Source organism: Azolla caroliniana, unplaced genomic scaffold (assembly GCF_043228905.1).
Source record: "Azolla caroliniana isolate FFs.n. ecotype wild unplaced genomic scaffold, voAzoCaro1.0.p SCAF_2, whole genome shotgun sequence".
NCBI lineage: Eukaryota > Viridiplantae > Streptophyta > Polypodiopsida > Salviniales > Salviniaceae > Azolla > Azolla caroliniana.
In genome coordinates, this window is record NW_028230437.1 from 19,541,032 (window position 1) to 19,565,623 (window position 24,592).

The following is a 24,592-nucleotide window of genomic DNA, read 5'->3' on the forward strand; positions in this document are numbered from 1 at the left end:
TTTATTGGCTTAGTGGTTTGTCTTGCATGTCTTGCTCATTTTCTAGTTCACTCATTCATTGATCGATGTCTTACATCCATAACATTATGGCTTACCAAAGTAATTATGCCCTACATAAGAGATACCACCATGTTATTGTTGTCGATATCCTAAGATTGCCAATGATGTCATCATCATTGGGCCATGGTTGACACCAAGTTTGTTGCTAACATGGAGTATGTTAGCACTAATGGGTCGGTATTCGCATTGCTACCATAATTAGGATATTATTGCTAAAGACTATGCCAACCAATAATGGAAGCGATAATGGAAAGTGCGAAGAATAAGTTAGATGATTGAGAGGGTGAAGAACAAGACAAGAAAAGTTGCTCATGAAAGAGTAGAGAAAAAATACGTGGGATGAGAGTCGAGCAATGGCCAATCAAGCCTTAGCTAATATTTGACCAATCATGGGATTGATGGTCAATAGTCTCTAGCTAAGAGTCGAGCGATTTCCAAGATAAGTGATAAGTAAGTCGATTGTCAAAACTCATTGTCCAAGAGACAATTCAACAGGGTTTAGGGTTTAGGGGCTAATTTCGAGGAGCTAATTTCATGTAAAAAGCACGATTTCTTATATTAGAGGAACTAATTTCATGTAAAAAGCCCAATTATCATAAAAAACAATTCATGATTTCTTATGTTAGAGGAGCTAATTTCATGTAAAAAGCCCGATCATCATAAAAAAATCATGATTTCTTATGTTAGAGGAGTCAATTTACAAATAAATTTGATGATTAAAATAACATTGACAAAGATTTACAAATCAAGCTTTGAAGAGAAACAACAATTTATTCAATTATTGCAATGTTTTTTTGAAATTTATGTTACAAATCAATGTTTTCATAGAAACCTTCACAAATGTTTATAAAAAGTTTCACAAATTTCTATTACAAATCAATTTTTAATAGAAACCTCCATAAATGTTTGTAAAAACATTCACAAAATTCTATTACAAATCACTTTTTTAAAAGAAACCTTCAATGTTTTCCAAATATTGACTAATTTTTGTTATAATTATACATATTTTCAGAAAACATGCCCGATACAATTTTTTGATATAATTATGCATATCTTCAAAAAACATGATTTATAAATAGTACATTAGAAACCTTCATGCCTACAACAAAATCTGGCAGCGATGTATGCATCAACGGTGAACAACATCGTGGGGAGCAACAACATGGGAGTGATTACAGTATCAATGTGGGTATGATCATAATCATGGAGTGATTATAGTGGATGTGGAGGCGGTGTTTTCTGAAAATGTGCAGAGAAAAACATTTTGGGGAAAAAAAATTAATGTAAAAATCCCTAAGTGCACGGCTTGGTTAAGTGTGCACATTTTCCTTGAGATCATAGTGCACACTTAACCGAATGGTTACTGTATTGTATTCATGAGACTTAATCAAATGAATGGCATGAAAACATCCCAAACCAATGTGAATCATATTCTAGACCTATGTTAGCTTGAGTATATAATTCTTATTTATCGACGTTACATCTTAGAGATTTAATCAATCAATTAAAAAATGAATATTTCATGCATGAAAAAGGAAACTATGTTGATCAATTAAGTTTTTTTTGAGCAACACTTAAAAATATATGAGAAAAAACGAATGTATGTTAAATTCTTCACATCTTAATCATCAATGAACAAAGTTATTTTTGTGCAAAATTGAGAAACTTGAATGTACCACTAAAAGACACGTTTGTCAAAAATTGAAGGGAAAAACTAATGTATGTTACATAGATCTTGGATGTGCATTAGATTAAGATCCTTTTATATGTACAAAAAGGAGATTTGAATGAGATAATCAAAATAATTAAAGAAGAAACTCTTCCTAAACAATGTCTATAATCGAAAGTAAATGTTAGATGTCATTAATCTGATTCATTAATTGGAAAACAATATCTCGATTCTGAAGCACAAAAAGGAACTTGACCAAGATAAGCAAAAAACATTTTTCGTGAATAATGTGATTCAAAAATTGAAAAACTAGGACTAATGTATGTTAGATATGTTAGGTTTGATCGATGGCTTAGAAAATGATGAATATATGTACAAAAAAGAGCTTTTAACAAATTGAAAAGAGAAAATTCCCAAACAATGTGGACGTGGATCAAAATCAGAACCAAAAGGTTGATGTATATGTGTAAAATTTGACACACAAATATTTGCACAATAGAAATATGAAGTGATCAATTAAATAGAGGAACACACATAAACATGCTCATTGTTTTCACAAAGAATCCCGAGCCGCCATTCGATCGGGCCGATCGAAACTCCAATCCAATGGTTGCATGCACGAAAAAGGCGACTTTGACCAAGTTCCTGTTGCGCAGGGGGGGGGGTGAGAGTGGCACATACGTACATACATGCCCATAGCCTGAGAGGCGATCAACCAGAATTCGAGACGTGGTGGTGGTGTGGGTGGTGAGGGGGGGTAAAACGAAGATAACCAACGGGCGGCACGCGGAGAAGTGAAAGTGAATGAAGAAGTATGTAATTGCATGGCAGGTGGAATGGATGTCTGGAATGAGAGTGGCCGGCCGGCCGAGACAGACTGGGGAGGGCCGATCGATCGGGAAATGGTTAATGAAGAGGTTCTCTGGCCCCCTCTCTCTCTCTGCTTTCCTTTGGGAGGAGGATTCCTAGGCAGACAAGACAAGACAGAAGACCCCCTCCCCCCCGAGATCACAGGTTCGAATTTAGGGTTTCTCCTCCGCAGACTTTATTTTATTTTAATTTTTTCTCTTCCGCTTTCTTTTTCTGTGTTGCAGAAATAGCCATCGCGACTTTTTTTTCTTCTTCTTCTTCTTCTTCTTCTTCTTCTCTTACTTTGTTTCTTTTCTTCTTCTTCTTTTTTTTTTTTTTCGCTCTCTTTTGCTCTTATTCGAACGTAACATACATACATACAGACAGAACGGAAGGAAGAAAATACAGACAAAAAGAGACAGAAGAAAGACCGGCAGGTGGAAAGGGAGGAAAGAAAGACAGACGAGAAAAAGGAAAGGGACGAAGAGGCGCCGAAAACCGCGCGTTTCAGTTTTTTAGGGTTTCGTTAAGGTCTCGTCTTGTGCGGTCTTTTCTTTAGGGTTAGACGTTTCTGTGCAGGAGTGTCTTCTTCAGCTCAGTGAAGAGGCTATGCTTGATCTCTCTGCGCAGATATGTAGATTTCATGATATGTCTTCTTCTTCTTCACGAATTATGCTACGGAATTAAAGAGGTAAACGCGAAAAACTTCTTTATTTATTGTTCTATGGATTTATTTATTTGTATATCTTCGCTTTCTTTTGCAATACATGCACCGTGGACACATGGGATAATAATGGGAGCTACGACAATCAAGAGGATCATTTTCTCAATATTATATCACATTTGTATTAAGCTATGCCAAATGCACAATGCCATTTTAGCAAGTAACTGTTATAGTTGCTTTTTTGTTTTTTGATTGCAAAGGAAGTTGTGTTTCTTTTGCATTTTGCACACAATGGGAGATAGGTTAATCAAAGCAATATTAGTACAATGCATTGTTGGCATATAAGATAGAAACTGCGATGCAAAAAGCATCATGTATGTCTTTTTGGCAAACAATGCAAAACTCAAAAGAGAAGATGCCATTGGCACTTAATGCAATGCCTAAACCATAGCTTCTGCATTGCTGTGATGGGTATAGGAGTGGAATGATTATTTTTCAAAATGCGCAGATGTATTTGTTTCGAGTAATAAATAATTATGGTTGTCTAGCAAAGAGACAATGTCAAAGATCATTGAACGGATGAACCATAGATTTTTCAATGCCATGATGACTATATGATCCAAGTAGTCTGTGTAATACTGCATAAGTGGAGAATAAATTACCATGCAATATGCAGAGATGCAACTGTTACAAGTAATATATTACTTGTCTAGAAAGTAGAGGTGTCAGCAGGACTAACTGGATTAACCAGACACCAAATTCTCCTCCGTAATTCATGATCCTATAAAATTAAATTCAACCCTCGTTTTTAATTGAACTACAAGAGCTTTCTCAGCAACAAAGGGAAAGAAGTATCAGAGGTCATGTAGGAAAATTCTACTCCACATTAGCAACATGCATATTCTCACTTCTTCGTTGGTAAAAAAAAACATTGTCTTTAATATTTGTGGCAGATGTTATAGAGTTTTCCAACATACTATCCTGCTTGTGCTAAAACTAGACAGCATATCTTTAAATTGGAATCCCTCTTCTAAATTCAATGCATATATAATTTCAGAGCTATGGGTAATAGTAATTATGCACACAGTTTGACTTTAAGAACTGAAATAATGTATAAATCATAAAAACTGTTGGAGAAAAAATATTGATTGTGAGCTGTATATTTTTATTTTTCTAAACATAAATGTTTAAAAGGAGAATAAAACCATTCTCCAAGACAAAGGTGAAAGGAAGAAATGGGAAGAGCCTTGGGCTGATAAGAAAGGTAGGATCTGAGAAGACAGAAATGTGTCTGGCTGCCAAATAGTCAGCCAAAACTGGGGCCCAACTTGACATTCATTAATTATGGTTAAATGGTGGATATATTTTAACAAATAACACTTCTCGATCATAATGACTTGTGAGTCATATCTTCTTTTCATGGCACCGAGATTGTTTCTTCAATCAAAGAGGATCCAGAATTGCATAGTTTCAAGAGTGTAAAATAGATATCTTATCAGGAGACAGGCACACATATCTTTCTGTGTGTCTGTTTTGGACTTATTTTCCTTTTTCATTCGCATTTCAAATGCAATTTCTTTATCTATACTAGGAAGGCAACTACATAGCCCCAGTGAACCAGGATATTTTCAACATGGATTTTTGGTTACTTTGATGGAAGTTCAGAGTATAGAGGGAGAGAGAAACACAGCTTCCTTATTAGAAACAGGAAATGTACTGAGCTCCTTAGATATCTAGAAAAAACAGATCAAAAGTTAGTTGCATTTTACTGGAAGTTTTTAAGGTGCATTGCTCAAAAATGACATAGATTTTACCACATTTCACTTTGATTTTAAAACACCTATTTTTAGTTGCTCTAACTGTTAGATACTTGCGCCACAGGGCCGATTGGAGAGAAAGGTCTTACTACAACGCAGAACCCTGGACTAAACCCAGGGTTCAACATTTCTAGTCAATGCAGAGCAAGTCCCATGGGCGCAGGAGTTGCTGCAGTGGCTGGAGTAGAGACCAAACCATCATCTTGCTGTACAGCTATTGAGGAGGCTCAGGCTGAGCTTAGGTATTTATATACAATTCACTTGTGATACTAATGATATTCTAAAGAGGGACTTATGTGTTAAAATTTTGCAGGCAAGAGCTTGCTGGGCGTAATGAGCGGCGAAGAGAGCTAGAGTTTTTGGAGAAGGTATCTCAACTTTGGTTCCTATTATGGTTAATTGGTTTGACTAATTTCAAACTGCTCTGAAACCTATTTTTCATTTTTGAAGGGAGGAGATCCTCTTGAATTTAAACTTATTGAAAGCTCTGCTAGTCTATGGTCATTTTCCCAAGCAGATCCATTTGCTAAGAATTTTCTTTCCAGGTTTGTCTTGATTTTGTTATTTCTTTCCAACTTCTGTTTTTACAAATCCACAGTTTATTTTAGAAATTGTAACATTTCTATTTCCAAATGAATTTGCAGTAATGCAAAAATTAGCAATTCACTTACCAATATCACAGATGAAGATAAGGTAGAATTAATTCCTGAAGATGGTTCAGCGTTAAAAAAGGCACGAAGCTCATTGGGGAAATTTTTGGTTGATCATGATGCCACAACAATTAACCCAATTGCAGATAATCTTACCACTGCTATCAACTTTTCCCTTGAGCATGACAGAAAGAAAGGGTTGGATCTATGCAAGAGCAACAGACCAGCTGTGAAAGGTCAATATGCAAGAAGAAACAGGCAAAGGAGTAACCGTTTTGGAGATGGGTGTGCTCTATTATTAGATTCAGGGAAACCTGAGGTTGAGTGCGGATCTTCAAATCACTCTCCTGGAATTGGATCTATTCTCAGCAATGGCAAGGTTCAAGATTCCATTAAAGAAAGATCAGCTCAAGCTACTGCACACCAGGATTCTTTTCAATCCAGGGATTCTACTGATATAGTATATATACGGGATGTTAAAGGAGACTTTACTATTGCTATTGGGGATTCTGCAAAGATTGCCACTGAGGATTCTGCAAGGGATTCCCAAAATGCTGTTAATCTGGACAAAAATAGTAAATGCATACAAATCACAAATAATTTCCCATCATTAGAAAGTACAATGAAAACTGTTTCAGAGCTGCCATTTGAGAATGACAGGATTAGCTCTTCACTTCCATGCAATACAGAAGTATTGAACTCAGTTTCATCAGTTCCTATTATAACAGGTATGGAAGAGGATAAGAAAGTCTGTGATGAACTTACTAAAAAAGGAGAAAGCAATCTAGGTATAGAGATATTGAAGGAACCAAGTGTTCCATTGGTTAGCCAAACTGTAGAATATACAGGGAATTCAAATGAAGACGATCTTGTAAAGGGATTGTTTGATAATAGCAATGATTTACGAAAAAATGAAAGCACTTTTACAATTGTTCTTGCATCTGAGGCAACTGACAATATTGCAAAAGTTAATCCTACAGATGTAAGTCTAAAGCTAATAGGTGATAGATCAGCAGCTACATGTCCTAGTCAATCAGAAAATAAGATATATAGTTATGGACAGGCTGAAAGAGTGCAAGAGATAGAGGGTGTCAAAATCAAAGTGGAAGAAGAAACATCTGAGGGAGTTGGTAACCCATCAAAAGCAAGATTATGTGACCAAACACTTATGGCGGTGACAATGCTTTCTGAAGTGAACAGCGACTATAGTCAATACCCTCAGATTGGGAATCTGGGCTCTGGGAATGCTGCCGTTGAAGACTTGCAGGACAGCAGAAATATGTCGTTGCCAAACAAGTTGCAAGATGGCACATTGAAGCCCGAAAAAATTGACGAAACAGCTTTAGTAGATGGTAGAAATGACGTAAAAGAAAATTGTTCTGCTATCAAGGGAGGTCTCACCAAAGAGGAAGTTGAAACGATGAAGGTAGGATAACGAGCTTCGTTACTATTGGTCAAGAACATTCTATTTTTGGTAAAGAAGTTTTCTCATATAAACTTTATGTTTTGTAAAATCACAGACCTCTTCACAGAAAAGTGCTGATTTGGTGAAAGAAAATGTGATCCAAGAACCTAGGAAGAAGCCCCATTGGGATTTTGTTTTGGAGGAAATGGCATGGTTAGCCAATGATTTCATGCAGGTACATTCTGATATGAACACAGTCTATTATTTGGAAATCACATTTCCACCATCTTTAAAATTGTATCTGAATGAAGACTTGTTTTTAGCCCGAAAAGAATCTCTGTGCAGCTATTCTCCATATCTATCTTACTGGTATGCTTTTTAGAATTTATGAACATAACTGAACACATAACATGTCTTTATGCATTGTCATTGCACAACCACACTTTGGAGAAATAGTTTAAAATTGTGTCACTGTTTTATTTGCTATGTGTTACATGACACAAGAATGATACAATATGAGCCATGCTAATATTGGCATGGTACCATAACATCTAATCTGCATGGTGAATGATGTAGGTGATGTAAGTGCATGCTCCTAGAGTTACAATACACTAGCTCATTTTTTACAGGTAGTCCAAGTACATATCAAAATTTTGCAGGTTGAGGTTGCATTTATAGACAATATACTAGCCATTACCCATCCTGTTCTGAGAGGATGGCAACTATTGTTGCAGGAGTGGTAGATATTGCACGAGTCTTAATGAAAGCTCATTGCATCTTTTGGGATGAATGCACATTATGGTCAGAGAGAGGTATACATTGTCTTTTATCGAATAATTAACATACCATGGCTTACAAGTAATGCTATAAGATATTGACAACAATTCTCTTTAAGATCTTAAAACATACCATCACGTCTCCTTTAGATATTAGAATTTAGCATGTATCTTTTTCTCCCATAAGAACATTTATGCCCACTGAAAGGTTGTTGACAAAAATGTGGCACACGATCCTATTCCCAAGATACAATTCATATAGCTTGAATGTCACAACGAAGGTGTTTAATGAATGGTATTAACTTCAACCAATCTGCTCGACAGCCAAGGTTGTGTTACTACCACCTGTGCTGGTACCATAAAGTTTGTCATTACATAGGTTTAATCGTGATATGTGCAGTGATACATCCCACATATTTTTTGACCATAGGCTTATTTGAAGTTAAAAACCTTCCAAGCTGACTTCAAAGGTAAGGTATGAATAAACTAAGCTTCTTTGACGTTTTGGTCTGTCATGGTGCGAAGTATCCTCTGGTTTCAGGCAGGAGATGTCAGACTTCATTCTCACCAATGCCATTTCCATTACAGATATAATAGAAAAAGGTACTTTGGTGTGAATCATCAATTCCGTTTTGTACTCAGCGTTCATATTGGTGAGTAAACCAGTGGATAGGTGATAGTGTCCACACCTAGATTCTGGATAGGTGATAGGTTGATGACATGGTGATTTGCATGTGCCAGGACAAGAGGGGTTGATATAGGTAGGGATGCTATCACTGATATCTTATTGTATGATTGTACACATGAAAGATCCCTATACCAACATTTGAACATTTGAAGATGATACCCAGAATATATGTTCTACTGATTGTGGAAAACATCACAGCGTTGAAGTTTAAAAGATGACATGTAGAGATATTTGTCCGTGCCGTTTTGTGTATTCAATTGTTTGAGATATTTATTATCAGAGGTGCTTACAATTTGATGCAGAAAGCCTAAAGTACTTATTCATTCTTGCCAGTAATAAAAAAAGGTCCAAAGCAAGTTTCATTGAGACAGGAAGCCGAACATCCTGATTTTTACCTCGGCTATGATTGAGGCATTCATGACTGTAATTGTGTGTAAATATCATAGTTGTTATAAAACATGTATTCTACATTTAGAATTTTTTTAGAATACTCGGAAGTATTCTACGTTTTAGAACTATCATTTGATAATTTTTCATGTATTCTAAGTATTCGAGGTATTCAACGTATTTAGCATTTTAAAAAAGTTTAAAAACTTAAATTACTTAAAAGAAACTTTAAAATGTAATAAGTATTTAACGTATTTTACATGTATTCTACATATTTTAAGTATTCTACACGTATTCTAATTATTTAACGTATTGAATGTATTTTAACTGTAAAATACGTATTCTAAGTATTAAAAAAAGGTAGAATACTTTTAGAATATTTAGCATACATATTCTATGCATATTATATGCTAAATATTCTATAACAATGGTAGAGATTTTGGGCCATGATTGACTTTCTTATATGAATAACTTTTATCCTGCCGTTTTTTAGGAACGACTTTGGAAAATTGCTGCTGCTGCACAAGTTGCAAGATGGATTGCCAAAGAGAAACAGAAATTAGAGTTTGAACAAGCAGAAATTCAGAAAAGGCAAAAGAGAATAGCTCAAAGTTTAGCTAAAAGAGTTGCATCATTCTGGCTTTTAAGTGAAGCTCTCCCAAAGGAATTTGTTATGCATGATAAGGCCACACTGCCAGTTTTATCTAACAGTAAATCAACTGAAACAGCCATTCATGAGGTATAGTATGTTGAGCTTTTGCATGCTTAAGTCATCATTTATATATTTTTTCTGAGAAGACTTATGTCAATCTATATGTATTTGTTCTTACTGTGAACTCATATTTGTAAGCAGGTTGAAACAAGGTTGATTTCTGCGGAGGCAAGAGTTCTTTCAGATAAAACTCGTCCTGTACAGAAGTATGCTGTACGATTCCTTGAAAACTCTGCCGATCGTCAAGCAGCAACTCAGGCAGAAGCTCCTCCTACACCAGATCGCGTGTCTGAGTCCGGATTATGTGAATTCTGGGAAGAACAATTCGAGGAGGTATGTAGCATACTCTTCACTTGCTTATGCATCCAAGGTTTTGATTTAGTACTCACTGGTTACAGTTCGTGAACAGGAAAGTCTTTTCTACACTGTTCCTAACCATTCAATGGAATCCTACTGCCAATCAATAGTATCACACTGGGAAATGGTATATTACAATGCGTTATACCTTTCTGGTAGCATTACGAAAAGTGTTAAAAGATGATTTGAAAAATGATTTGCATTACAGGATTATGAACAGAGACTTCAAGATCATGAATCTGTATTAATGGAGGCAGAAGTGCATGATGGTGGAGAAGAAATTGAATATGCCACTGGAATCTGTTAGTTGTAACCATGAAATAATATTTCAAAGCTAGATTTCTTCATGATATGTTTTCTCATCCATGCATATTTATGATACAGATGATGCAGCTCCATTAGTCTCCCCTTTCATTACTGGTAAACGGAGCTCAGGACTCCATGGAGTAAATCGTACTAATGCAAGCAATATCCCCACCAAACGAATGCGTACATCTGCTGTTGCAGCAAGACAGAGAGCTGCAGGAGTAGCTGCACCTTTTCTTTCGGGATCAGCGGTTCATCTTGCAAGGTCAGATATTTCCAGTTGCGAGACATCACAGCAAGATGAGATGTCAATGATAGTTGAAGGTTCCTCTATGTCTGGAAAATTCACTGATGTTGATTCAAATGGAGCTTTTATAAGAAGTCAAATGGTTGTGGATGGAGTGGATAGTCCTCTCAAAAGCAAGAAGAAAAAGAAGGCCAAGACAAGCAATGGGGGCCACAGTGCTTCTGCTGCATTTGACGTAGGTCCCAAAGACTATTCTGCCGTTTATTATTATCTATTATCACAGAATCAAGATTTGGCTCTAATAAAACAGTTTTCTCAATGTTAATACGAAGCAGTCAGGTGTCTTTGCTGGTTTGTATATGTATGTATGTAATATTCAGAATCTGAAATATTATGTATGAAGAGGTAGAATAGATCTACAATTTGCAGATTAAAGTTTAACTATGTAATTTTGTGTCTGTATTGATATCCCTTACCTGTTAACAAACTCATTTTTTTATGGCTATGATGGTTGCGACTTGCAATAGGTGAGAGAATCGGAACAATCATGGCAGTACCGTGGAAACGAGCAGGTAACGAACATGTGATGTTTGTTTTTGCATTCAATGTGAGATGTTTTCTTTGAATCTGTTTACAAAATTTTCTTTCATTTCTTTAGAAGGAACACATAAAGCATAAGGGAGAGCATGCTGCTACTGGAAGTCCTGGACTAGAAGGATTTGGTAATGCAAGTTTGAGCTAGGGTTATTTAAGTGAAGGCTGGAGAGTAACGTTACCAAAGTTCTGGTTTAGAAAAAATCATATGTTGATGCCCGCTCGTGTTTCATTTGCAGGAACACAGCGTGGGATGGGAACTGCTAGTAATAACAGCAAACTGATCAAACATATCAGTAATCGAGACCGAGGAAGAAAATACAAGGCTGGGAAGGTGTAATTGCATTTGTTTTATTCAGTTGGATTAATATTGTTCTTGGGTTAACCTATGCTGTTTTATTTGATCAGGCTTCAATAAGTCAATCTGGTTTTGGTATCCCATGGTCACCGATTGAAGATCAGGTTTGTGATTTGTATGATCTTGTTTCATAATTGAGAAATTTAACACCTGACAGCAACTTCAACCAGGCAATCCTTGGATTGGTGTATGAGCTGGGTGCCAATTGGGAGCTTGTGAGTGATATATTGAGTTCCAACTCACAATTAAAGGTACATATATTATACTAATTAGGTATAAAATTATATATTTTGGTGGATTTTATTTCTCACTGTAAATACTTCATATCTAGAAAATAGTATTATTGATGCAAGTTATTTCACTTTGGTATACATATTATGTTTTCTCGGCCTACAATGCCTTTGTAAAAAGGAGCCCATATTGCTTAGCAGATTCAGTTTAGTCTTCCTATTTTCATAAAAAATTGCAGTGGCAAACAGTGTTCTTCCGATTCCATCCCCTGATGGTGCCTAGTCTATCTGTTTCAATCTCTAATTGATGTGCAATGATAAGTGTCCTATTATCAATTTCTACCTTGTGTATAACACTAAAAACTGCATGACGTGGATGTGTATCCATATAAGAAGGCCTGATGATAATTCCATCCTACAACATGTGTAAAAAGAGTGCTTTATAGTGGGTCATCTTCCTACCAAGAGATATTGTGGGGCTGATACTTGTCCTTTCGTTATGTAATTTCATGTTATCAGTTTGGATTACTCTATTCTTTTACACTTTAATCATGTTTAGATGTGGATAATCCAAGCTATATTGGAAGGAGGGCAGGTCATTTATACTTACACATGTGTAACTGGAAACATTCGTGTATTTAAGCATGCCAACAACGATCATCTCCATTGTTTAACAAGCCGTTTTGATGACATAAATTCTTGTCTTGATTACCTTTCCTTACGCAGCTCCCAAATCCGCTGAATATCAGTCACTGATCAGAATAAATGCATTGGTCATTGTTGCATATCGCCCAGGTTATATCATTAGGCACTGATGCTTTGCCCTGGAGACCGGATGTTTCACCAAGTCTGTCTAGTTATGGTCCCCAAGGCTTTGGTCTCAAATTCTCTAGCTGTAGAGATGAGTTGGTGTTGCAAGTGTATCAAACAACCACAATTTAGTTGTGGTACGTGCATATGTTAATATTGTCTTTCAAGGGCACAAAGGGCGACGTATCCATAAGAAAGTTGAGCACAGGCAGCCTCTCACAGTGAGTCCCTGTGAATGTTACTCTCAGATACGTGTAGGATTGTGTGTATACCACCTTTTCCCTTTTCAAGAAGAATCCAGGTTGTTATCTTGTTACCCATGCTTGAATGGTGTTGAACACCATCACTTCAGGTTTATCAAGGTTGAGCAACAAATCTTTGTCTATACAAAATGACTTTATTGTATTTAGATTTCTTTTCACGTGTCCTCTGAAAACCCAATAGGAGTGGACATATTTCATGATACTGATTCCTGTAGTGCATAGGTCACAATTGCCTATTTACTGGGACACCAAGGGCTTTTAGCTGTTGCATGACCTGAGCATATAGTACAGTAGAGACAGTTTCACAATTTCAATGAGTAAATCAATGATTATGTTTTGAGAATTTGTGAAATTTGATAATTGGGTCAATGAAAACACGATTATATTTAATGGGATAACTGAACTGCACTTGATGTCTAAACATTGAATGCGAACTCATCTTCGATTATGCATTGCATTACAACTCAGTTGTGACTATATTCTTCAACCCAATATAGAGAATAATGTTTGATATCCTCATATATGAATATAATTACATCTCAAGTCTAGGCCGATAGAGAAGTAACTGTTGATATCCTTATACGTAAATATGTTATGCGACCGCAGTACTTGAAATTAATGGCATAAAGCACATCATATGTTTTTAACAAGGGATCAAACTGATATATGAATGAGAGTGAGATTAAGGTGGTTGGTGCATTATACCCAACAATAACGATATTAATATCTCCCCATCAACTCTGAAATCAAAGGAGATACCCATTCACAAAAGGAAAGGCCAGAAATACACAATTAATGGAAACAAGAAAGAGTACTGAGAAAAAGATATTGGTTTTTTATTTAGCCTATATGCTGGGGCCTATTGGCTTAATGTATGAGGTGTCCGCTAAATGAGAGTAGGCAAGATGTATTAACTTAGACCAAGGTTATATGAGGAGTATACAACAGGTCATAAGGTAGGCTTACACTAAGGCATATTTCTTGTACACATATCGAAGGATCCATTACGAAGATGGTACAACCATCCTTCTAATATATCTTGTTGAATGGGTCCAACTATCAACCGATACCTTGTTTTGTTAGCATTTATAAGTGTCAAATCTGAAGCTTCTATAATTTATAAACTGGATGCCATGCACATAACCAATCCTACTAATCAATCTCCAAGCATGTTTATTGGCTATGTTAATGAGAAGTAACACATCATGATGCGTATCTTAATAGCTCATGTGCACTAGCATCTCCTTGTGCTCTTTACCCGTGTCCCACATGTCGCAACTAATCATGTTATTGGCTAGCGACCCTGTAACTGCAGAATTTGTTGCCAGAGGTCTTGTATTTTAGAAGAAAATATAACTGTGGATAAAAATGTTTCTGTACCCATGGTAACCTTAGATTTAAGTATAATTTTTTTTATTTCGTGGTGCATTGCTCTTAATAGGCCATATTAGACACTCCAATAATAGGGGATGCTTCATTGTATGTCCACAATTTTAGCCCAAAACTCACAACTTCTAAAAGAACTATCTTTCATATAATTGTCTCATTGGAATACTTCTAAGTAAAATTTGTGGGTTTAAGATTCAGGGTTCATAATGCAAAATTAGTCTCAGAAAAGTTCAATTGGCACATACCTGGCTTAGACAGTATTTTTTCCAAGTATTAACTGAGGATTATTTGTCATCAATCGATTATCATTCTGGGTGAATCTTTATTAAAATTATTTTCATCATTCCAGGGTATATTTCGTAAATCTAAAGAGTGCAAAGAGAGGCATAGATTCCTAACAGAAAGACTAGGAGGTGATGATGATGATAGCCCTGATGATCCTAGTTCCTCAAGTCATCTTCCACTGTCATTGGCACAAAAGGTTACATAAACTTCTGAGTTTATTTGTTTTTTACTACAGATCTGATTTGTTTTCATTGGAGCATTCATATGCATCTCTAATGATTTTCCTTTATTTCCCTTCTTCTGCAGGGAGGTACCAGAATCCTGCCTCAGCATTTGGAGGAGACCTTGAAAAATCACATTGACTGCATTTTGCAGTTACATCAACAAATTCGAAGCAAAAGATCACAGGTTTCTATTGGGCATTATTGACGGTAAACTAAAGTGCTACTTTTATTTGTTTACTCTCTTGTGATCCATCATGCAGAATGAGTCTCAAGAAAGAAAGCAACTTGTGCCTGAGCATGAATCACATGCATCGAAACATGCTGGTTTTCCTGCGATTGCGTTAACGTAATTAACGAAACTCCTTTCCTTTATGTCAAATCTAAATTGAAAGGGAAAGTTTGACAATGAGGAACTTGCATGTGACCCACACATGGAAATACCTTCAAAGTTTATAGACAATGAATATTATAATTTTGAATCTATTCTAACATAGCATTTATTCCATGAAGGCCTCTAGAATTATGTGATCAAGCGACAGAATCCAGTTCCCATCCATATTCACATCAATATGCACATGGAAATGGATTAGGAATTTCAAACATGTTGCCTTCAGGATCAGGGATGCGCTCAAATTCTTGTGTGATGTCATCCTTGCAAATAGGAAACAACTTGCAATTAAGTTCTTCTATGGCTCCATCTACACTAAATGTTGCTGCAGCTCGGTAATTTCGTATGCATGATTTTTTGTTCTCTAACACTGCTTTTTAGGCAATGTTTCCAGTTTCTAACGTTTTGATTTGTGATTTGAGCAGTGATGCACTGAGAATAGGGGCTTCAGTGCGACTATTTACAGCAGAAGAACAGCGCTCTCGTTACAATAGATTAGTTGTAGGTAGAAGTATGCAGACTCAGGGTTTATCTACTACAGCAGGATTGCCTCCAATGAGTTTGCCAAATTCAGGAGATTCTGATGTTCCTTCAGGCAGTAGCGCAGGGTTAGGTAGAGGAATAGGTCTGATTGGTGAGCAGAACGTTTCCGCAGGCATGAATAATGTGTTACCGTCTATGGGAACAGGTTTATCAGGAGCAAATTCTGTATCTTCTCCTTTGAAGATGATGAGAAGACCAAGAGATGCTATGTCAATGGTAATAATTTGCAATGCTTGTAAAAACGTTCTCTGTTTATTGACAATATTATTCAAAAGAACATGCCATTATAACGCTTCATTTATGATGTTTCAGGGCTCAATGCAGTCAGCAGCCTTAAATAGTCCTAACAGCAGTGCAGTCTCGTCGCCAATTCAGAGTCTAAGTGCTCAAGCTTCACAGCATCAGCAACATAATATTCTACAAGCCCAGGAACACAGCCCCGGTTCAAGTCAACAGCAGACTTCGAGTGTTATGCATGTTGCAAAGGAATGCCAGCAATTGCAACAGCAAGATTTACAAATGAGTATGCAACTAAGTCCGAAAAATAACACTTCATCCCAGTGTCTGTTCCCATCATCTGAAACGTTTCCTGCATCTCATGTTCTCTCTCACAATAACATGTTTCCTCAGCAATCTCACCTGCTAATACAACCACATACTTCAGGACAAGAGTCTGGGAGTCAGCAACATACAGTAGCTCTGAAAGGAATGGATAGAGGAGGTTCAATTCAAGGGCAACCAACTTTGCTACCTAGTCAGCTATCTGCCCACACACAGATAGTTGAAGAACAGTGCATCATTCAATCTCAAGGGATAGTTTTACCTCAAATGGCTGGTCAAAATTTGGCAGCACTGTCTGAGGCACCGGATGCAATAGGTCAACAATATCAAACCTATCAACAAAAAGGTTTCCCAGTTTCGGGAAAACAAATATCTCCACAGCAATCTAATTCCTTGCAGCCATCATCTCCAGCTCAAGCAATAACTGCATCGTTATCACAACAAACAACTATCATGGTTGATTCATTACCATCAAATCAACAACAGCAACGTCGCCCCAATCAATTGTCACAGACCCAACACCGAAGACCTCAACATGGACATGCAAGTGCTAGTACTGTAACTCAATCTGCAACCAAGAATGTAATACAGCAGAGAGCTGTGCCGTCTCAATTGTCAGGTGTTCAGTTTAGTAATAATACGAGTGGTCCCTTGGGGATGGCTTCAACTTTGGGTACTAGCATACCTTTGGCATCCACCAGTAGTGGTGGTAGTGGGAGTATCTCATCTTCTCCCCAATGGAAATCTGGGCAAAGTTTCTCACCAATGGCGGGACTATATAACTTGAGTCGTGGAAACAATGGAGCACCACAGTCTCTGCATCTTCCAATTCCAATGGGTATGCAAACACCATCCAATTGTAGTGTAGGCGTATCTACTACTAGCTTAATGTCTCATGAAGGCAGGATTGGTGTACAATCGCCTACCATACAACATGCTATTGGACATGTGGGTGCTTTGTCTCAGAAGCCATTGGTTAATGCCACTCAAAATCGAAGGTCCACACCTTCATCTCAGCTGATAACACCTTCGAGACTACCACAGCAACAAATTAGCTGTCTGGCAAACAGCCCAGGAGGTTCACAAGTTAGACCTTCGTCTTCTGGTGCTACACCAGGTCCAGAGTAAGGTGCGTTCTTCTGTATTTTTTGTATATCTAAGTTAGCCCTGTTTTGTTAATTTAGATATGTCCATATGTTTAAACACACATTTATGCGTATATATACATAGACAGACAGACAGACAAATATATGTATTAGACATTACATTAGACATTACATTACACAGATACGTTTATATCTAAAATCATGTGTTATTTAGACATTTTAAACATGCTTACTGATTTCATGGTTTGTGTGGTTTTGCAGTTTGTGATCTGTGGAATTTTCATGACATTTTCCTTGATCAAGGTCCTTGTGATAAGTGCCATGCCAGGGATAGTACTGACTGTTTATTCTGGCTCAAGGAAAATATGGTTGTTGAACAGCAATGTCCACCGAATCCATCCTTTGCTTTCAACGTTGGCAGATTTTCCACACCAAGCTGTGGAATCATTGTATCTCATTCTTTGTATTTGTCCTGTAATTTTAGCCCAGGTTACCTGGATTGTATGCTGATACCTGCAAAGCTTAGTTTTTGTGCTCTTAGCATCCCCCTTCTGACATCAAACCTTAGGTTGTATGGCTCCATCATAAAAGGCTCAAGGATCTCATTGGGCTGTCCTCATGTTGTAATAAATGGAGAGGCTGATGCCATATGGAAAATTCCTTTATGTTGGAACTGTACCATACTCCAGTTTCAGTGTACATAATTGGGTTTCTAACATGCGTACTGACTTTGGATTCTTTTGGTTGTCTTAGTGGTCTGTCTTAGTGGTCTAATCTCGTATGATACTTGTGGATGGTATTCATTATTTTAAAGATGGATAAGAAATTTTGCTACCAACTAACCAAGTCAACTTTGTTAAACAATTCTCCCTGTTGTTGGCCTGTGTAAAATTCACGATTATCTTTAATGCCAAATCAATCAGCAGAACTTGATGTCATCTAGCAACCCAAATTGTTAAAAAATCCTGATGAAATGAAAAACACTTTGTAAACACTCTACATCAAACCTATAAAAGAATATTATGATTTAAGGATGGATCTTCATGTGCACTCTAATTGCATGAAGCTAATCAATGGTATTTACAGTTTATAGCAATGATGTTGTGTAAGTATTATTGCAATAGCTTATTAACCCAAAATTTAGTGGGGAATTGAATGGAATGTTGATATTAAGTCAAGTTGATTTTGTTGTCTTTTGGTGTAAGACACCTTATGTTTTCTTGAGGAATTTGTGGTGACATATTGTTGTATTGGCCTAACAAGTGAGTCATTGTTTGCATTTGCTTATCATAGGAACAATACCCAATATGCTCCCCTAAAGAAGTAAATATGTGGAACCTATGGACGTGCTCTTTCTATGTATGCAGGAATTGCATGTCACTTGCCACTTGTTAGAACCTTGTCACGAGTGGAAGCAATATATATTTTTTACAATTATTAAATCCAATTCAAATGAGATTTGACCAAAAGGACAATGTTTATTGTTCTATCACATCCAAGGGGAAACTCGAGTTGATCCCTTTAATTGGTTCATCGTTTGTTTTCGCTTGTTTGACTCTATGTTATACCCACTTGAGGAGCGAAGGTGTTTTGTGCGCTTTGGCACCTCTTCTTCTCATTAACATCCTTCCTTTAAACTCCTTCAAAAATTAAACCATACATTCTGATTTACTGATGATAAAAGTTGATACGTTCTCTTGGTCCACATGTGAATGGTGAAACATAATCCTTTTGCCATAGCCCCTCATCAAACATTGTGTCCTCTTTGTTGAGTGTCCATATAGCAATGCGTCGCATCAACATCTAACAAATACTCGGAGGGGTAGTACATGCATTGCTTATGTACTAGCCAACCCTCTTTCATTGATCCCTCTAGTTGTGATCTCTGACAAACAAACCTCTTGATCAACACGCACATGAATTGCTCTACCCAAAGCATCCAACAAGTGCTCACTACACTAGTAAGGAAGTGAATCAAAAGATGCAATTGAATATAAAAATAATATTGGGAGTTCTTTTTCCATTAGACACATGTTGGCATAAAAGGCCAACTCCTTCCACTTTGTATCCTAGTGTGTGAAAACGTCCAAATAGTTAGGGCTTAGTATACAAGCAATTTAACCTATCGTTGTAACAATGTCTTCTCATATCTTGAGTCTTGCAGAGAGAGAGAGTTGTAGAAATAACAAAGCTTCCATTAAAGCTTAAGTGCGCGTCCATCTTCTGTTCATCTTCTTGCTCTCATTCTTTTTGTGTTGTTTGCTAAGCATAGCTCAACAAGTCCTCATACATATTTCCGCACATATTCAAACACCATAACCCACAAGTGGTATCAGAGCGACATGTTGTTCAACAATGACGAATAGCAGAAAAGAGGAGAAGCTATCCGGCTGAAAGAAAAGAGCAGGTTAGTTAAATCTTACTTCCTATAGAACATGGCTTCAACATCCGGAAATTGAGTTGAAATCCGAAAGTTCGATGGCAAAATTTTTGCCTTGTGGAAGGAGATGATGTAGGATGTGTTGATCATCAGAAGACAAGTTGAAGCCATTTGACATAGCAAAAAACCTGCTACGATGTCAGTTGAAGAGTGGAGATCCATAGACGAAATCGTGCACGCCACAATCCGAATGCATCTGGCTGAAAACATCTACTTCAGCATGGTCAAGGAGATGAGAACATTCTTATTATGGGAGAAGTTGCATGCTGTGTACGAAAAGAAGTCCTCATCTTTGAAATTGATATTGATCATACAACTATTCAACATGAAGATGAGAGAGTTGTACCCAGCCACCTCCCACATCAACACCTTCAGCCGGGTGTTGTCTGAACTCTCCTCCCAAGGGATTAACTTCTAAGAAGAAGTGGAAGCCCTTGCCCTCCTATCGAGCTTTCCGGTGAGTTGGGAGGTATTTTGCACGGCATTCGCCTATAACAGTCCTAGGCTGAATCTGGATGAAACAATCGGCCAAATCCTAATTAAGGATATTCGGTGAAAATTGATGGGACTCACCATCGATGAGTCAGCATAAGCCCACCATTCGATTGAGAGAACAAACCGACAGAACCAGTTGAAATCATAGTCGATCAAAAACGAAGGGGGGGACCGACAACGGTCGAAGTCAAGAATGAGTCATTCAGGTGAATTCTGCACCCACTGTAGAAAAGCCAGCCACGATGTTTCCGATTGTTCGTCAATCAAGAGGAAAGAGAGTGGTCGGCGATCTGAGCGGAATTGAGGACAATCCGACTCGAATCACTCTCCGATTGGCAAGCAGGTCAATGTTGTTGACACCTGATCGGGAGAAATCCTCTCCATAGAGGATTCAATGATTGAAGAAGTCCTCTACAATGCGGAAGACACAAATATGTGGTTATAGGACTCCGGTGCCACATTCAACATAACTCCAAACATCGAATGGTTTTCGAACTATTCAGCTGAAGCTAGTGACACAATTTGACTAGGCATTGGCTAGGAGTGCATAATTGCAGGAATTGGTGAAGTACCAATCCAACTGTCAAATGGCAATGTGATCACCTTGCACCAAGTTCGGCATGTACCCGCACTGAAAAGGAGTCTGTCTCCATCGGCATGTTAGCCGAAGATGGGTACAGAACGACTCTAACCGACTCGACATGGATGATCGGATGTGGAAACTTGAAAATAGGAAGTAGACACAAGTACAACAACTTGTATCCAATCATGACAATCAATCCAGAAGGGGTCGTGAACGTAGCCGAAAAGACCGACCCACCCAAACCTATGGCATGTACGACTCAACCATATGTCTCAAGCAGGCCTGGATCGGCTGATGGCGGTGGGCTACATTCCAAAACTCCAAGCAAAGAAGAAATTTTGCGAGCATTGTCGATATGGGAAACATACCCGAAGTCCTCACAATCTCCACTATGAGACGGTACGACAACCTCGAGATATCATTCACACAGATATATGTGGGCCTATGCCTAAGCAATCACTAGGTGGTTCCCGGTACTTCATCACTTTTGTAGATGACTATACACGAAAGGTCTGGGCCTACTCGATTAGGTCCAAAGACGAAGCGCTCGAGGTCTTTACGTAGTAGATAGCTGAAGTGGAGAACCGGTTGGGACACAGAGTGAAGACACTCCAATTCGACAATGGAGGAGAATACACCTCTCGAGCTTTCTAACAGTACCTATTCGACAAAGGGATCGGACACCAAAAGACCTTTCCTTACACACCCATGCAGAATGAAGTGGCTAAACGGATCAATAGAACGATCCAGGAGAGGGTAATGGCAATGCTCTAACAAGTAGGACTAAAGTTGGAATTCTGGACCGAAGCATTGTAGACGGCACCATATCTGATCAATCTATCGCCATTGAAAGCAATAAGGCTCGAAGTGCCATAGGCACTATGGTAAGGAAAACAACTGACTTATGATAGACTTCATATATTCAGATGTGAAGCCTACACCTTCATCCCTAGGGAGAAGCGGACTAAGTTGGAACCCCATGCAACGAAATGCATATTTCTCGGTTATGGAACCGATGGGGAATTCAGCTATAGGCTATGGGACCCAAAGAACCGAAAATTGATCTGAAGTAGTGACGTAGTCGTAAATGAAGACTCTATTCTCTCAGTCTAGAGGAACCAACAGAAAATAGGTGGTAAAATGGTCTCCTTTGAAGACGATAGAGACAAAGTAGAAAGACCAACTTGCCGGGCCGAATCAGAGATTCGACAAACAGTTGAACTCAACCAAGCTGACAATACACCTGCCGACTCCGAATCGGTAGGAGGTCCACTAGTCGAACTCGAAGACAAGAGTCGAAAAAGGAAAAGTCGACAAGGTCCGAGTCGGAAACGACAGAGTCGAAAGAGATAGCATCGAACCGACCGAAAAATCCAAGGCCAAAGGGACAAACAGACTCAAGTTGGCTAAGTCCCCTACCTCCATGTCAATCAATTCCGAAAATAGGGAAGATGATTCAAAGATGCCGAAATCTTATCGAAGGGGTGAATCATTCTAAAGGACTCTTGAAGATGGTTCAAGCAATATCGATCAGCCACTCGAGCAGACTAAAGAATTTGAACCGACAAAATCAGCACTCACGAGATCCGAATGAGTTCGAGGCCAACAAAGTTCTATCAATTGGGCCTCGACTACGTCAACTACATCGACACAGGCGAACCAAGCACATACGAAGAAGCTATAGCCGCACCGGACGCCGATAGATGGATGCAAGCCATGAGATCCGAGATGGATTCGATCTATCAGAAGAATACATGGGTGTTGGTCGAACTGCCAGCAAGAAGGAAGCCACTACCTTGCAAATGGGTATTCTGATACAAATATTTATCTAATTCAGAGAAGCCCAAATACAAAGCTCGGCTTGTCGCGAAGGGGTTCAAACAAGAACATGGGGTCGACTACGACGCAATATTCCCACCAGTCGTCAAGATGAACACCCTTCGACTCCTAGGGGTCGTGTCCACAGAAGACCTAGAGCTCGAGTAGATGGGCGTTGTCACAGTATTTTGCGTGCACGTGTCAGCTTGGGCGGGACCACGGGGGTCTTGAACCGGACAAAGATGGGGAAGGAAAGACTGAGCTTCGCTAGTACTGGTTACCACCGACTCAGACACCGGCCAGAGCGTTGTCGTGAAGGATTTGCTTCACGATATAAAAATAAACTTGAATATTGTATTAAGTAACATTTGAGAGACTTGAACCAGTAACCTCACACACCAAGGACGAACCATATACCATTAGGATAAGTTATTTTCTATAATTATATTTTTATCACCATACTTATGACATGTGTATCTTCATACATTAAAGCTTAGATGAGCATGATAGCTATCATGCATCACATGTAAAGCATGTGCGCCAAATGGCGATCATGCATCACATGCATTACATGCATGCCATGCACACCCATATCATCATATGCATGAGAGAACCTATAAAGAGAGGCAAGGAATTAAGGGATGGGAAAAGGGAAAACAAGGTAATCAATCAATGAAGAGAAAGTTAGAAAAATAAGATAATGAAAAAAACAAATAATAAGTTAGCTTGTTGGTGAAGAGGCTCGTGTTTCCAAGTTGGAGTCAAGGGTTCGAATCAAGAATCGGTAGACAAAGGGTTCATCTTACTATCAAGCATTGTAAAGTTGGTAAGTGGGAAAGTATATCCATGGATTTTATTGTTAGCCTTCCTCGGGCCATGCTGCCATCTGGGTTGTGGTTGATCGACTATAACTAAAATGGCCAGATTTATTGCTACTAAAACCATGGTAACAGCTCCTGAATTGGCTTACCAATTCGTTGACGAGTTATTTTGTTTTTATGGGTTACCTATGGATATCGTGAGTGATTGAGATCCAAACTTTACTAGTGACTTCTGGACGCAAGTTTTTAAGAAGTCTTTCATGTGAGCCGTCTAAAAGAACTTCTAGGTTCTGGCGACAATACACTTACAACTGAAACTCTGGTTACTTCTGAAGAATTATCTTCTAAACCACATGTACCAGAAAGAATTCTCGATGTTAAAACAAAAAAATTACGTACTAAAGAAATCCGAGAATTTAAAATAAAATGGATGGATAAATCAATAAAAGATGCCACATGGGAACGCGAAAATACTCTCAGAACTAACTTCCCTAACTTTCCATTGCAAGAGTGCAATGTTTTAAAGAGGGGGAGTATGTTACGGGCATGACCATATAATATCCCGTGGTGAGAATTTACCGTAGTATTCTATACACGTGATAAGTGTGAGGGTTAAACGAGAGGGTAAAGAAGGGGAGGATTACTTTTAAATCCTCGGGATTGAGACAACCCATTAGGCCAAGCGTGAACATGGCTAGGGGCCTTGGGTATCTCTATAAATAGAGGCCTAGCTACCCTCATTTCATTATCTTGTTGACTACGTTGAGACTCTGTCTTGTGGTGGGTCAACTCTTGTAGCGAGCGTGCCAGCACCAGGTACGACTCGACGCCACGGCGGTGGTATGGGACGCCGATCGAGGCTCAAGTCCGTCTCGATCCCTTCGCTCGGGGGTGGTCGGGTGGATCGGCACCCTTCTTTCTCTCTCTCCTTTCTTTCTATCTACCTAGATCTATCCTTATCTAATGCTTACTTTAGTACATGTCTCATACTTTGTCTCTATCTTGCTTCTTGAATCATACATTGTCTCTATCCTTTATCTATACTCGTCTCTCTCACACACACATTACTTTAAACTCTTATTCTTCTTATCCTTAAT

General features: G+C 38.2%; 1 protein-coding gene across 2 annotated transcripts; it reads left to right on the top strand.

Moving 5' to 3' along the window:
• The first annotated feature begins 2,979 nt into the window (after positions 1-2,979).
• On the top strand, positions 2,980-18,076 carry LOC147867500 (chromatin modification-related protein EAF1 B-like). 2 transcript variants are annotated; one of them, XM_087315285.1, is made up of 24 exons: positions 2,980-3,269; positions 4,834-4,995; positions 5,124-5,301; positions 5,373-5,427; positions 5,510-5,604; positions 5,704-7,135; positions 7,230-7,349; positions 9,459-9,704; positions 9,819-10,010; positions 10,087-10,161; positions 10,243-10,336; positions 10,419-10,822; positions 11,115-11,159; positions 11,246-11,309; positions 11,421-11,515; positions 11,590-11,643; positions 11,710-11,790; positions 14,581-14,712; positions 14,823-14,924; positions 15,001-15,086; positions 15,251-15,463; positions 15,554-15,887; positions 15,984-17,361; positions 17,600-18,076. In XM_087315285.1, the coding sequence occupies exons 3-23, from the start codon at positions 5,213-5,215 to the stop codon at positions 17,358-17,360; spliced, it is 5,385 nt and encodes a 1,794-aa protein (XP_087171411.1). In that variant the 5' UTR covers positions 2,980-3,269; positions 4,834-4,995; positions 5,124-5,212; the 3' UTR covers position 17,361; positions 17,600-18,076. The 2 variants fall into 2 exon arrangements, with proteins under 2 accessions (XP_087171411.1, XP_087171410.1); XM_087315284.1 differs by lacking the exon at positions 4,834-4,995.
• Positions 18,077-24,592: the final 6,516 nt, after the last annotated feature.

Excerpts from the sequence above, each read along its gene's own strand:
- LOC147867500 (XM_087315285.1), top strand. The coding sequence starts at position 5,213 with ATGGGCGCAGGAGTTGCTGCAGTGGCTGGAGTAGAGACCAAACCATCA. Across the intron at positions 9,705-9,818 it reads CTGAAACAGCCATTCATGAG|GTTGAAACAAGGTTGATTTC; the intron begins GTATAGTATGTT and ends ATTTGTAAGCAG. Across the intron at positions 15,888-15,983 it reads CAAGAGATGCTATGTCAATG|GGCTCAATGCAGTCAGCAGC; the intron begins GTAATAATTTGC and ends ATGATGTTTCAG.